The sequence below is a fragment of the Pinus tabuliformis genome, chromosome 2_1 (assembly GCF_031772625.1).
Source record: "Pinus tabuliformis cultivar Carrire ecotype Pingquan chromosome 2_1, CPIR1, whole genome shotgun sequence".
NCBI classification, from domain to species: domain Eukaryota; kingdom Viridiplantae; phylum Streptophyta; class Pinopsida; order Pinales; family Pinaceae; genus Pinus; species Pinus tabuliformis.
In genome coordinates this window covers 682,706,210-682,721,344 of record NC_142299.1, presented here as the reverse complement: position 1 = coordinate 682,721,344, position 15,135 = coordinate 682,706,210, and the positions used below count along the sequence as shown (strand labels likewise).

At 37.6% G+C, this 15,135-nt stretch overlaps 1 protein-coding gene across 1 annotated transcript; it reads left to right on the top strand.

Moving 5' to 3' along the window:
• Positions 1 to 10,685: 10,685 nt before the first annotated feature.
• On the top strand, positions 10,686 to 12,774 carry LOC149202446 (uncharacterized). The gene is made up of 2 exons (XM_089403172.1): positions 10,686 to 10,942; positions 11,296 to 12,774. The coding sequence occupies exons 1-2, from the start codon at positions 10,759 to 10,761 to the stop codon at positions 12,414 to 12,416; spliced, it is 1,305 nt and encodes a 434-aa protein (XP_089259298.1). The 5' UTR covers positions 10,686 to 10,758; the 3' UTR covers positions 12,417 to 12,774.
• Positions 12,775 to 15,135: the final 2,361 nt, after the last annotated feature.

The following is a 15,135-nucleotide window of genomic DNA, read 5'->3' as shown; positions in this document are numbered from 1 at the left end:
ACTAGACTCATACACAAAATTATGCTTCCAAAAGTATGGTTGGCCTAATAATACATCACAAACTTCAAGAGGAGAAACATCACACAGTATCTCAACTATGAAGGGCTTGATGCTATAAGGAAGGTGACACTGCTAGCTAACATGGAGATCTCATCCTTGGTGAAGCCACCTGATGGTGTACGATTGTGGATGTGGTGTGGTCAGTAGGGCCAACCACTTCATGACCTTTGCTAAAACGATGTTATTTCGGATTCCATTGTTGACAATGAACTATAGTGAAGAAACCTTCACCCACATCTGTGAGTAGAAGAGATCCTCCCCCTCCTTTGGATCTTTGGGTTTAATCTTATGGATCATGGTGGTGGAAATGGTGGCACTAGGCTCCGCATCAATAATATTCTTCCCTTTTTCATTTCCCTTTTCGGGTTATGACTCAGAGTTGGGACATGCATATGATTCAGAAGCCTTCATCTTGGCCAACAATGACTGCTTGGATTGACACTCACTTGTGTTGTTATTGAGGCTCTTATGAAACTTAGAGCATTTTCCTGTGTCCTTCTTTGTCTTCGTGATGTTGTTCTTTGCTTGCAGTTTTGTTTGATTTTCCTAGGTCACCGCAAATTGGCTTTGTCATTTTTTCTGCGGTTTGGGGGTGCCTTTCAATTGCTTCAAATTGTAGATCAAAAGTATCACTTCTTCTGTTTAAATTTCTGCTCGATCTTGAGAACGTATTTATAGGCGGTTCCAAACGAGGAGACGTCTAAGAACTCCATCTCATCCTAGATGTACTTGTGTAGAAAATCATGGTACTTGAGTACAAAATGCCACTTAGAATCCTAGATACCCAATTTTGTGCGAAGGGTATGAAAAATATTTGTGAACTCTGACACCTCTTCATCCCTTCCTTTCTACAACGTGGTCCACTTTATGTAGTTATCTATATAGCTCCTGACCAGGTAATATTGTTCCTTGATGGTGTCTCATAAAGAATTCCAAGTGGGTGTGGCTTAAAACAGCGAGGGTTCTCTCTTGTCCTTTTGTTCACAATAGGTTTCCCACTAGTCCTTAACATGGGGGGTGACTTCGAGGAGTGCAAAAGTAATCTTTTCCTGATTGGAAAAATCATGAATCGAAAAATATATTTCCAATAGATTTAACCATATATCTATGACATTTGAATCTATCTAGCATTCAAATGTGGGAATGTCAAAGTTAAATTGTACCTTAAAGGGAATGGTGCCTCCAGACTGGTGTAGAAAAACCTATAGATTCACAAGATCATGCAATTTACTAAAGCACAGGACAAGAATCTACTTCTACTTTCAACTAGCGGAAGCTAATAGATCAATGAAAACAATAAGAACAAGAAGAAGATAAATCAATGGCACATAACACAAGATATATATGGGGAAATTCATTGCTCAAAACCATGCTATCCGTATTGCATATATCAAAAATATGAATGAAGATACAAAGCTTGTTCTCACTAGAACAATTCTTCACAAGTATTCTCAACTCTCTTAGCTCACAAGCAAGCTCAAGCTAAATCCTTAGCCTATTCTACAGCTCTCCAAGCCCCTATTTCCTTACACAATTCCTATGGTTGAATATCCCATATTAATGGGAATCTAGTGCTTCCAAAACTACACAATCCAAACTAGGTCCAGTTCCTGATTGCATGCATATCTATAAAACTTGTTAAATCATAAAACATATAGTACATTGTCCCTGCACTCTAGTCTCAATTGGGTCTTTCTCTAAACTGACATGCATGAGTTTCTCATGAGGAAATCTTCAGTTAACTAGAGTAGCACTAGTGGATGCATTAGTGCACCAACTGATCATTAGTCCTCTATTAGTTTGAAAAACAATTTATAACTAATTTAACTGAACTTAAATCAATAAACTGAGCAATCTACCAAATTCCTAAGCTAATTAAGTTAATTAAACTTAATTTACTATTTACAAGTTGCTATGAGGATAAAATTTGATTTTAATTCTTAGTTTAATTCAAGGACAAATTAAACTAGAATTTCTTGTTGCCATTTCTCAACACTCCCTCTCAACAAGAAATGGATTATTAGCTGCCCTGATCCTATCTATGTGAAACTTGAATTTACATCTTGACAATGCCTTTGTCAAAATGTCAGCATATTGCTCCTCTATGGGAATGTACTCTAGCAACATAATCCACCTCAATACACAATATCTGAGATGATGATATCAGATATCAATATGCTTGGACGGATCATGAAAAACTAGATTTTCAGTGAGTTTGATACAAATTTGATTATCGCAGTAAATCATAGTTGGATCCACCTGTTGACCAAACAAACCAACCAGGATCTTCCTCATCTAGATGGCCTCACATGTTTCCTCACTCGTAGCCATATACTCTACCCCTGTCGAACTGAGGGAAACTGATATATGTTTCCTACTATACCCAGAAATTGTCGTTGACCCAATACTAGAGATCCCTCCTGGTGTTCTCTTCCTGTCAGACGGATTCCCTACCCAATATGCATTGGTGAAGCCTTGAAGCTTCACTCCCTCTGTCCATATGTACCATAATCTATACTGAGAAATGCCCCTGAGATATCTCAATACATGCTTTTCTGCCTTCCAATACAACTTGGTAGGCCAACCATCACTTGACTAAGCTGGTTAAATGCATAGCACATAAGTGGTCGTGTGTTCACCAAGTACATGAGTGGACCCACAAGATTCCTGTAAACAATAGCTTCTACTACTTCCCTTGAAGTAGCATCCTCCTTCCTCCAGTTACTTGCTAGAGGAGTCTCCATGGGTTTGCTGCTATCCATGTGGAATCTCTTGAGTATCTCATTGGCATACTTGCCCTGAGACACAAACAACTCCCCATCTCCCTACCATACCTCCATGCCAAGAAAGTAATGCATGAGACCCATGTCCTTCATCTCAAACTCTCTTGTAAGGTCCTCCTTGGAAAATTTGATCAACTGATCATCACCTGTCAGTATGAGATCATCAACATAAAGTACAATGCTCAACAACTTACATTCCACCATTATGTGGTATAGGTTTGCATCCGCTTCATTCTTTGTGAAGCCCAACCTAGTGAAGTAACTATCTATCATGGTTTTCCAAGCACAGGGTGCTTGCTTGCTTCCTATGCTAAGAAATGGGTGTTGCCACATTCTCCCGTATGTCATCCAACAATCTGTTAGCCTCTCTGATGCCCTTTCTTCCCTCTTTGGAAGACTCTACCTGAGTGGATGTATCCACTCTCGGATCCTCTGCATGTGTTGCTCCACATTAATATGAGGCTCCTCAACCTTAGGAGCTAAAAGCTCCTCATCTGCATGTAGCTCAAGCTCCCTCTCAAGAGAAACTTGCATGGCCTTCTCCTCATCAAATCTGATATCCCTGCTAACCACTGTCATCATGTTGGTTAGCAAGTACACCTGATAGTTGTGAGGTGTATCAGTGTACCCCACAAATATCCCCAACTCTGTTGTCGGCTCAAGCTTCTTCACTGCATATTTGGTCACATGGAAATATACCAATGACCCAAAAATACTGAAATGACCAATGTATGGCCTCTTACTGGAATAAGACTCTTTTGGTGTCTTCATCTCAAGTGTCTAATGTGGGCTACAGTTCTGAACATAAACCGTTGTGTTGCATGCCTCAACCCACGAGCGTAGTGGTAGGCCTTGATCATGCAACATTTCCCTCACTGCTCCTTCTATGCTTCTGTTCTTCCTCTTAACCACCCCATTCTGCAGAGGGTTATGGGGAATCATCAAATCCAGTTTAATCCCTTCCGCTACACAGAAGTTCTTAACATCGTTTGAGACATAATCACCATCGTTATCCCTCCATAGAGCTTTAACCTTCTTTCCCGTCTCTTTCTCCACCAATGCTTTAAACTCACAAAACTTTGTGAAAGTTTGATCATTTTTCTGCATGAAAAGTATCCAACATTTACGAGAATAGTCATTAATAAATATAACATAATACCTGTGTTTGACCGTGGATGTTGTCGAGAATGGTCCACACACATTTAAATGGACTCTCTCTAGAGTAGCCTCTACTCAACTGTCTCTATCGTGAAAGGAAGACTTGGTGTATTTTCCCAAAGTACACCCCTTGCATGTATCAAATTTCTCAAGCGTACCTTTGGGAAGACCGATAGAGATCTTCTTTAATATATTCAAAGCTCGAGGATGCAAGTGGCACAATCACCTATGCCACAACTCACCAACATCTCTGCTCTGCACCCTTTCTGCTTTTTTGCTCAAAGCAACACACTCCTCTACCTCCAACTTATAGAGATTCTTCACCTGAATCCCCATCTTCTTTACCTAACCCGTGGCTATGTGTTGAAGGAACGCCTTTCCTTTCAAGAAGATCACATCATAGCCTCTATCCCCAAGCATGGAAATGGATACCAAGTTCTTCTTCAGCCCAGGCATATGCATAACATTCTTCAAGGTGAGTGGAGCCCCATGCTCCCTCTGAAAAGTAATCATGCCCAATCCAGTAACACTATACTTCCTATCGTCACCCATCTCGATATGCATCTAGAGATCTTTCTCCTCCAGGTCACTGGATAACTCTTGTCTCCAATCATGTGGAATGAAGCTCCATTGGCTAAGCCCCATACACTTCCCATCATTGATGACACCATGCATGTAATGAGGGAAAAGTCCAATTCAAATTGAGAGGCCAAAGCCTCACCCGCCGCTCCTCCTAACGACTTCTTCTTCAACTTCTTGAGTGGACAATTTGTAGAAAAATGGCCTAGCTCATGACAATGAAAGCACTTAACTTTTGTCATGTATTTCATCTTACCTCCATGATAAGAATCCGGTTTGGAATGTGAAGCTTTCCCTTTCCCCTTCTTCGCCTTAATCACTAAGGCATAGTTCTCTTCATCATCAGTCTTTGATGAAGAGCCATCCCTGGTGTTCCTCTTGATCTCCTCCTACATCAAATCTGACCATAGTCGTTCCCAATCTAGTAGCTTCTCTCGACCATTGACAGAGTCCTGATAACTATGCCAACCTTTTGGGAATCCTAGAAAAGCAAGACTCACCATATCATCCTCAGTAACCGTGATTCCAACATTTCCAAGTTCATCACAACATTGAGTGAACTTGGTCAAGTATTTTGGAATAGTCTCTCCTTTCTCCATTTTCATTTTTCGAAGTTTGTCCTTCAGTGCGAGTTTCCTTTGGTCATTGTTGTTCTGATACAATTTCGCCAATGCTTTCCACATAGCATACAAAGTTTCCTTGCCATGGAGACTTGAGACAATGTGGTCTCGAACTCCCTCAAGGATTATCCACCTTGCCTTCACCACACACTTCTTCCATTCAGCCAAATTCTGTGTATCCAATGCTGCTGGCTTAGGAATTTCTTTATCAACAAATTCCTTCAAGCCATTATCCTCTAGCACAGCCTCCATTCTGTCCCTCCAAGCTATCAAATTTGAGCTACCTTCTAAGGCATACTTGAGCCAAAAACCGTAGAACGCCATCTGTCGATCCTAAAGTATGTATTGCAAATTCGAATCCCACCTGTAACCCAAAAACTCAAAACTTTGAAATCTCCTCTAGTATACTATTCTCAGCTTTAATACCATGTAGAAAAACCTGTAGATTCATAAGCTCATGCAATTTAGTAAAGCACAGGATAAGAATCTACTTCTACTTTCAAGCAGTGGAAGCCAATAGATCTATGAAAAAAATAAGAACAAGAAGAAAATAAATCAATGACACATAACACAAGATGTATCTGGGTAAATCCACTGCTCAAAACCTCGCTATTTGTATTACATATATCAGAAATATGAGTGAAGATACAAAGCTTGTTCTCACTAGAACAATTCTGCACAAGTATTCTCAACTCTCTTAGCTCACAAGCAAGCTCAAGCTAAATCCTTAGCCTATTCTACAGCTCTCCAAGCCCCTATTTCCTTACGCAATTGCTCTGGCTAAATAACCCATATTAATAGGAATCAAGTGCTTCCAAAACTACGCAATCCAAACTAGGTCTAGTTCCTGATTGCGTGCATGATCTACACAACTCAATAAATCAAACATCTGATAGTACAATGTCCCTGCACTCTAGTCTCAACTGGGTCTTTCTCTGAACTGACATGCATGAGTTTCTCATGAGGAAATCTTCAGTTAATTGGAGTAGCACTAGTGGATGTATTAGTGCACCAACTGACTGTTAGTCCTTTATTAGTTCCAAAGAAAATTAAAACTAATTTAACTGAACTTAACTTAGTAAACTAAGTGATCGAATTTCCAACTCAATTTAAACTCATACTCGACCCCTAAAACTTAGGGATAACATAAACATGACTACAGAAAGACTTCCAACTTGAAATTCCTAAGCTAATTAAGTTAATTAAGCTTAATTAACTATTTACAAGTTGTTATGAGAATAGAATTCAATTTTAATTTTCAGTTTAATTCAAGGACAAATTAAACTGGAATTTATTGTCACCATTTGTTAGCAAATGGTTGCTAGTTGAAGATGCGTCGCCTGTGGGTAGTCATTGAAGGATCTAGGCAAAGTTGTCCATCATCGTGTTCCTTTGTCACTCGAGGGCTTCTTCGAGCAATATTTTGAAAGGATATCCCGCTCCCTCTTCTGCTATGGGAGGTCGTTAAGGTTTGGAAGGCTGGTCTTGAAAAGGTTCAACCATTTTGAGCCCTTACTCCTTATACCCTAGCCTTGTTGGGAACATGCAAAGGAAAACAAAGAAAGAGAAAACCGCTATGATACCATGAATCCAGACCTATGCAGGAACGTAACATAAGACATATATAAACATGCACACAAAGATGTAGAAGAAATAAAACTTCATTTCATTAACATCAGAAAACTGAAATATGCTTACATAAAGAATGGAAATAAACTAGCTCAGGTAATGGTAGCTTATCTCTGAGAAGAGATGTGGCAGCTACATGCCTCTGAATTGTGTTACAATGAGGCTCAAGGGCATTTTTATTATTGAACAACAAAGGGAAACTCTAAACAACCATAAACCTAACCCTAGGAGATGGAACACCAAGAGTTTGTGGGCGTCGTTGGGGTTAGTTGGGCAGCTAACTTCTCGGGGTTGTAACTTGGCCAAATGATCTCTATTTGGTACGTATGATACCTCGCTATAAAGAACTCTCTGAGCACTACAGGATTTGTGGCAGGTTCTTGCCTACGGTTATGGGATTTTGGCAGGCCTCAAAAAATGTTGTTTAGGGGGTCAAAACAACTTCAGAAGTTCAGAACCCGAAAAACTGCTAAAAATAGTAAATGCTGCTGAAACTGACGAAGGGTCTAGGTGGAATAGGAAAATGACCACAGATATCCACCTAGATCACTTAAACCACCATTTAGTAGAATACTTTGTATTCTGCTACCAATTTGGTTTGTGGTTTACTTAAACCATAGATTCAAAGGTCACATTTAGCCATTAATTGTTATCCACATCTAGATTGTAGCTCCCTTCTTGGACTCACATAAACCTCTTCGGATTAAGAGAGAGAATGTTGAAAATCTAATCCATCACGGATTATTCACTTGTACAATATGAAGATTCAAGTGAATATGAACTATCCTTATGACTCTAAGAGACCTTGGAAGATGAATCCAAAGGTCAAGAACATTGTCTTTATATTTGAATCTTACTAATGAAATTCAGGCCTATCCTTCAATTCTACTTTGTGGTCTAATGAGAAGTTAGGGTTCCACCTATGGAAAGGGAACATTGCCCGTGGATCTTTACCTTAGGATTTCACTAATTCTAAGATCAACTAGATCATCAATTAAAAAAAACCAATTAAAAAATATGGAACTTTGAAAGATGTTGAAAAAACACAACTAAGTAGAAATGGGTGATTTGAGAGATGAGTATCAAATTTTGATAGAAAATTTAATCAAATTAAGGAAAAAAAAAAAGGTCATTTATTCTTTTTCATCATATACAATTACTTTGCTCTCATCATAATCATATAAGTAAAGAGATAAATTTTGGCTCCTATCATAATTATATAAGTGAAGAAGTACATTTTGTAGACCCTTTTTTTGGCAGCAAATATTAAACACCATACCATAAATAAACCAATGATGGACTTCCGTTTAATATGGTTCATTGAATATCACGTTATTCTCAGACAACCAATCAATTAGGAATGTACTTACATTGTATAGTGTCTAGCTCTCTTTGACTTCTAGGTTTAGGTTTGGGTAGTGTTCTCCTGACTAGATTGGCCGTCTTTCCCATCTAACCATTAATAATCTTTTTTTTTTTTTACAGAAAGATATGCACGAGAATTCTGCTGACATGAAAATGGCAAGTGGCCAGCTGAAGCTTAGTTGCAGTGGCATAGACATGAAAATGGCAAGTGGCCAGCTGAAGCATAATTGCAGTGGCATTCGAACAACAATTGTACACGCAATCCCCACAAACAAATCAACTGAGTTTCGATCGGTTATCATATTGCGTATGATATCTACTTGCGCATGCTGAGATTTTGCAATAAACAATTAAAAAGAAATAAAACGTCCTGGTTACGTAGCAACAAAGGCCATAGTCGTTTACCCTAACGTCAAAATCTGCAGAACACGTAGCTGAATTATCCAGCTTTCCGCTGGACTATGTGAACTCTCGCTGTTTTATTATAGTTTATACCTACTGTCCTGCCATTTATCGTAGTTTTATTCTTTGGGATTGCATAATATTCGATCATCAATGTACTCCTCTACCCGTGAGTACCCATGTGGGTGCAGCCTGGGGCCAAAAACGCAGCAGACGTGACTGCATCTTCAACGGAAACGTACTAATAAACCCTATTTACTTCGTTTGTCTCTTTCGGTGAGATAGCGTTAAGCTCCATTTGTTGTTTCATTGACAGTCACAGCTGTATGGTATATTAAGACTTCAAGGGTCCCTAACGGTACTGTGATCTGTACTATATTAACTGACGTGCTATAGCTACTAAATTAGCTCACATGTTAGAACGGGATTCTTCAAAGTAGTTTCACTGTTTTATTCTTATATTTGTATATAATTAACATTCATGGGAAGAGTTGGAGGGTGAGAGTCAGCTCTCACAGGTTTAGCTCTGTCAAGTTTGGCACTATTTGGAGCAGCATTTTACCATGAGTTAATTTTGGTGATAATATTTCATAGTTAGATAGAGTTAATTTTGGTGGCAGCATTTTATAATTGGATGAGTTAATTTTGGTGGCAACATTTCACAGGGTGACAAAATTAATTGTGATGGTAGCATTTCAAATTTAGGTATATTGTTTTTTCATTTAATATTGAAGCCGCCAAAGCCTTAGGTCTTATCGCCCTTTTTGTTAATGTTTATCTCACCATTGACTACCATCTTCAAGCCTAGGCCTCCCCATAAGATTTGATTTTGAAATTTGATGGAAACTAAACCCACCACAAACTAATTGTTGCACACCTTATGGATAATTTATACATCTATTTTCATTAGACAATAAATTTTGTCACATATCCTCTCCACATGCCTTTAAAAAAATGCTCATTACTAATTTGATATGCATAGTATTTATATGTTTTGGAATTGTTTGTATAATATAAATATCTTTATATACCAATCATTATTCCACATTATATGAAAGAGGTGATTCACAATGAGATATAAGTTTCAATGTAGTATATTTTTTCCAATTGGTTTGTGTAAGTTTTAATTTCTATCTAAATATTGGTTTTGTTTTAATTTTATAGGGAGTTAAGGGTGAGAGTCACTTGTGAGAATAAAAAATGTCTCATAAATTAGAAACAAAAAGTTCCAATTAGACATCCACAGAAACATGGCACTTGAGATCATTTAGGGCAGTGACTAAAACATTGAACTGATTTAGAGGTAAGTCCTTGATTCACAAGAAAATATTCTATGCATTAATTTAATATTTAAATATTTTATCCCACAGACAAGATAATCTTATACACTAATTTGATATCTAACTTGATACAAATTTTAAAATAAAATTAATATATATTAATAATATAAAGTCTTCAAATAAAATTATTATTTATTATTATTAATAATATATATGGATCATCAATATAATAAATACACGGAGAGAATGAATTAGGATAGTGATACAATGAACATTGTTATAATAGTTTAGTACATATAAATATTATTTTATTGATTTCATGTCTTAACTTTTTAAGTGAGTATATTTATAGGTAGTCTGGTACTAATGACCTCACTCTATCTTTTAAACTTTAAAAAAAAAAAAACTAATATCGGTTTACAGACTAGGGGCTCCTGAGTTATTTTAAAAAAGAAAGTAAGAACTTGTTACAGATAAAACCATACATATTTACAAAGTCTTCAAACAAAATGCATATTATCTCAAAATTCTGATTTCTGAACAGGAACCTACATGTGACATGAAACTATTGTCGAGCGAGTTGAGTACAGTGGGTCCATGCCATAGTCGTCTTTCCATGTGAATTTATTGCTTTTGCAATGGAATCCCGAGACTCAAGGCTAGATTTTGTACGTATTGTTACGTTTCTCAGTCGTGACAGCTCGTTGTTTTGCCTAATCAGCCCTCACATGGAGCTCAGATGTCGATTCATCTCGTATGACAGCCACACAAAACGGGGCCTAGAAAGTGAGCGTAATATGATCCGCAGGCTCGTTAAATAGAGGGAATGATTCCTTCTCCTATTGTCTATTCAACGTATGTCGACTCTGCTCTGCTGCCATCATGCCTCCCAAGCTCTGCGGTGCTGCATCGGTCCTTGCAGGTCTATTCTTGATAATACAAACATCATGTCTAGCTGCCTCTGTTAATGATGGCGGTCAGTTCAGGTCCCTAAGGGTCGTGGGCAACGTATTCTGCGATACTTGTTTTCAGCAACAATTCTCGGCCAACAGCTATTTCATATCAGGTGAGAGCACTCTCTTTTTGGGGGGGTTGGATTTGATCTAGAGGGATTTGAACTTTGTATTTTAGTACGATCATGGTCAATTAAACTATTTTGTATTTCATAGTTTATATAATATTTTTTTTGAGTTGGATTTGATACTGAGGGATTTGAATTTTGTATCTCAGTACCATCATAATCCATTAAACTACTTTGTATTTCCTAATTTACATAATATTTTATATTTCTTAGCACGACTATGAACAATTAAACTACCTAGACCTTTTATTTCAATAAATTAATCTAGCTGAATTTCAATTTTTTGGTTTTAGGAGTGTTTTGTTGATTTTATTTGGATTACTGGAATGGATGTGCAGGTGCTTTTGTAGCTCTGCAGTGCAGAATCAATAAGGAGCAGGAGCCTGACTTTAGCCTTGAAGCCCAGACTAATGAGTATGGAGAATTCAAGTTTGAACTTCCTCCATCTATCTTCCATTCACATGAACAAGTCCAGAGATGTTCAGCAACTTTGCTTAAGAATCCTCAAGGCTCCTGCAAAGTGGCTTCCATGGCCAAGTCCTCATCATTCTCTTTGAAATCCAAGCAAGGAAGTATTTATACATATTCTGCTGGCTCATTCACTTATAGGCCACCATCTCCTCCTCAGTTGTGCTCCAAGGATGTTTCTCAAACTCAGACTTTGTCCTCATTCAAGAAATCCGGTTTACCTAAATCTGGCCTCAAGGTTTCATCTGCATCAGGATCATCTTTTAAGCCATCACAGTTACCACCCCTGCTTACTCCACCACCTTCTCTTTTACCACCCTTGCTTCCTCCACCCCCCTCTCTTTTACCGCCCTTGCCCCCACTTCCTCCACTGCCATTTCCAGTAGCCTCTCCTCCTCCTCCTCCACCAGTGTTGCTTCCACCATCTTCACCCTTGCCAACAATTCCCCCATTTCCATTCCCACTTCCTCCATTTCTGACACCCTCTCCTCCTCCTCCAGTGTTACCTCCATCTACTCCCTTGCCAACGATTCCCCCATTTCCTTTCCCACTTCCTCCATTTCTGACACCCTCTCCTCCTCCTCCAATACTGCCCTTGCCCACGTTTCCCCCACTTCCCATCACCCTTCCTCCAATTCCATTCCTAACACCCCCTCCTCCTCCACTATTTAATTTACCACCGCTCCCTTTTCCTCTCCCTCCCAACCCATTTCAACCACCAGCACCCCTGATTCCACTTCCCCCCAACCCATTTCAACCACCAGCACCCCTGATTCCACTTCCCCCAAATCCATTGCTGCCACCACCCCTTATTCCACTTCCTCCAAATCCATTGCTGCCACCCCCTCTGATTCCGCTTCCCCCAAATCCATTGCTACCACCACCTCTGATTCCACTGGTTCCCAACCCACTTCAACCTCCCCCTCTGATTCCACTTCCTCCAAACCCATTCATCCCTCCTGCTCAACATACACTCCCTGCCACTCCATAACTCTGTTCTCTACTGCTTCAATTGCCCTGAAACCTACTTCTATTCCTCCTCCTCTCCACAGACATAAATACCTACCTCCTGCTTTGCCACTCTTTCCATTTCTACTCATGTCAGGCTCATGTATATTTTAAAGCCTTGAATCTATCAGGGCGCCTATCTCTGTCTTGTATCAGTTTTATATAAACAGTAAAAGCTTCATTTCTATTTATAAGATCCGTGACTTTGTCAGATAAAGCTCCAAAATTGAGCCGTTCTCTGCTGCTAAAGTAGAAGATCGGGTGATCGAAATCCTGTATACGTATTTGTTATGTGAAGGTAAATAGTAACTTTAATAAATATGGCGTTCGTTTGTTCTTAATGGGTTTGTATATATGAACCTTCCTTTCATGCTGTTGCTATACCACGGTTTAATGGAAAATATGCTTTCCAGGGCTTTTCATTCCCAAAAATAAAAAAAGGGCAAACCATGTGAAGTGGTTTCCATTCACTTCGTGTATACAAGGAATTGTTTTCCATAACCTATCTCTATATATATGCGAAGAAAATGGTAAAATAGTATTGAGAAGCTTATAGAAATTTAGATTATTAATTTATCAGGTCGGTTATACAATAAAGAATTCTCTTTAAAATCAAGAAAATGATAAAATAGTATTTAAAAATATGTTTTAAATTTTATGATGATGATTAAGGTTTACTAAGACTAATGTGGTTTATCTGATTTAAGAAAAGAGAATCTATGTGTTATTTTTCAAAATCTCATTTATGTTTCTATAATTAAAAAAAAGAGAGAAACGCTCTCCAAGATAATCTTTATAGTTGAACTAACTTAATAAATTAAGAAAATTAAAAGTATAACTGATAATAAAAAATTAAAAAAATAAAATATGTTTTACATTTTATTATAAAATAATAAAAATTCACCTTAAAATTAAGAAAATGATAAAATAATATTTAAACATATATTCTAAACCTAATAATTTTAAAAAAATACCAATTCATTAGGATAAAAAATAAATAAATTACCATAATTAAAAAATATTATAAAATTAAATAAATTACGATGATTAAAAAACATTATAAAAATATCACGTGATAAAGAATCCTCGCATTGCCATAAAATTGCAAGAATGTTGATTATTTTTCCTTCGGATTGATTATTATATTCAATTAACCTGTTTCGTGATAACCAACAAAATCGTGGTATCCAACCAAAGTATTATAGGGTAAAACAACAGTCCGTAGACTTCGAGGGAATTCACACATGATACGAACCAACACACAGGATTTATCACCAACCATACTAAACGCCAAAAGCGAATATAGGAAGACTACGATGGTCGAGAGCTTTTTATATTCATATTTTTTTAGGATTTTTAATTATTTACTATCATTTTTAGATTGGGAAATTTATTTTTTTAAATATTTTTTAATGGTGATATTTAAATTGGTCTTTTTGAGTTTTGGTGTTTGGAATCAGTCTCTTGAGTTTTGATATTACGAATTGATTTGAAAGTAGTTTAATTCGTGTATATATATATAAAAAAAAATTGATAGATATATTTATTTATGTATTTTTTTAAGGTGAATTTTCATTGCCAGGAAAAATAGTAGATTGTATGAGAGGATTGAGATTTGTTTTGTGAGTCTTTTATTGATGGGACCTGACTATGACACGAAAAAATTTCTATATAAAAAGGACAAAGATAACTACAAATAAAATGACACTACAAAAAGCCAAAGATAATTGGAGGCTTGTTCCGAGTTACATTGCTAACATCATAAAATACAACACATAAACATGGGATGGCTACTTTGAGGGATCCTAATCCAAAAGTGCAATTTGAATAGCCTACTTTGAGCTTTCATGGGTTATTCCTATCATTGGAGGTATACCAAGGTGTTGCTCTATTTTGTCTAGCCTTCGATCAACATTGCTCAGGTGTCGGTGGAGGCGATCCATTGAATGAACAATATCCCCTTGATGATCATATCCACCATTGTGCACCCCAATAGGAATTTCATCTACCAATAGAACTTAGTGGTTTCCATGTGTTGATTAAATATATCCCCCATATGCCCCATATCACGGATCCAATCAGCCCACTCTACTAAGACTTCTGTGTTTGAGAGCGGGGCTCTATGAATGGAAGCATCTCCCTCAATATAAGCTATTTCTTCCTAGATTGAATATGACATTAGGTCCCAGTAATATATGGAGAAGTCCTCCAAATAATGATGGATGCAAGTGTGCTCTCTTTGGGCCCGATCTCGATAATGTGTTCCTCCCCTCTTTTTGTGTGCCCTTTGTTGTGGCATTGGACCTTGTGACAACGTATTGACAACCTGACTTAAGGATTGGAAACAATAATTGAGTTTTAAACCACAAAGAATTTGCATTACCAAGTATTTCTCAAACTATTGCCTTGACTTTGGACTTGGCAACAATGTCTTGACAACCTGAATTAAGGATTAGAAACAACAAGTGAGTTTTAAACCATAGGGAATTCTCATTACCAAATATTTCTCAAACTATTGACCTCTCTCAACCAAATAAAAACTCAACAAAACTATGAGGTAAACCTACACAGGAAAGAACCCCTTTCTCCCCCACACCACTTTCTCCACACAATTTTCTCCCACCCTACAACAATGTTATCATATATTCCTCAAAACAACTCGAGTTGTTCAAAACCATCTAACCAAAATTGATGATTAGCAA

What these genes read in the sequence shown, in the direction of transcription:
- LOC149202446 (XM_089403172.1), top strand. Translation starts at nt 10,759, where the DNA reads ATGCCTCCCAAGCTCTGCGGTGCTGCATCGGTCCTTGCAGGTCTATTC. An exon ending in CAACAGCTATTTCATATCAG is followed by an intron (nt 10,943 to 11,295) that starts GTGAGAGCACTC and finishes ATGGATGTGCAG; the next exon opens with GTGCTTTTGTAGCTCTGCAG.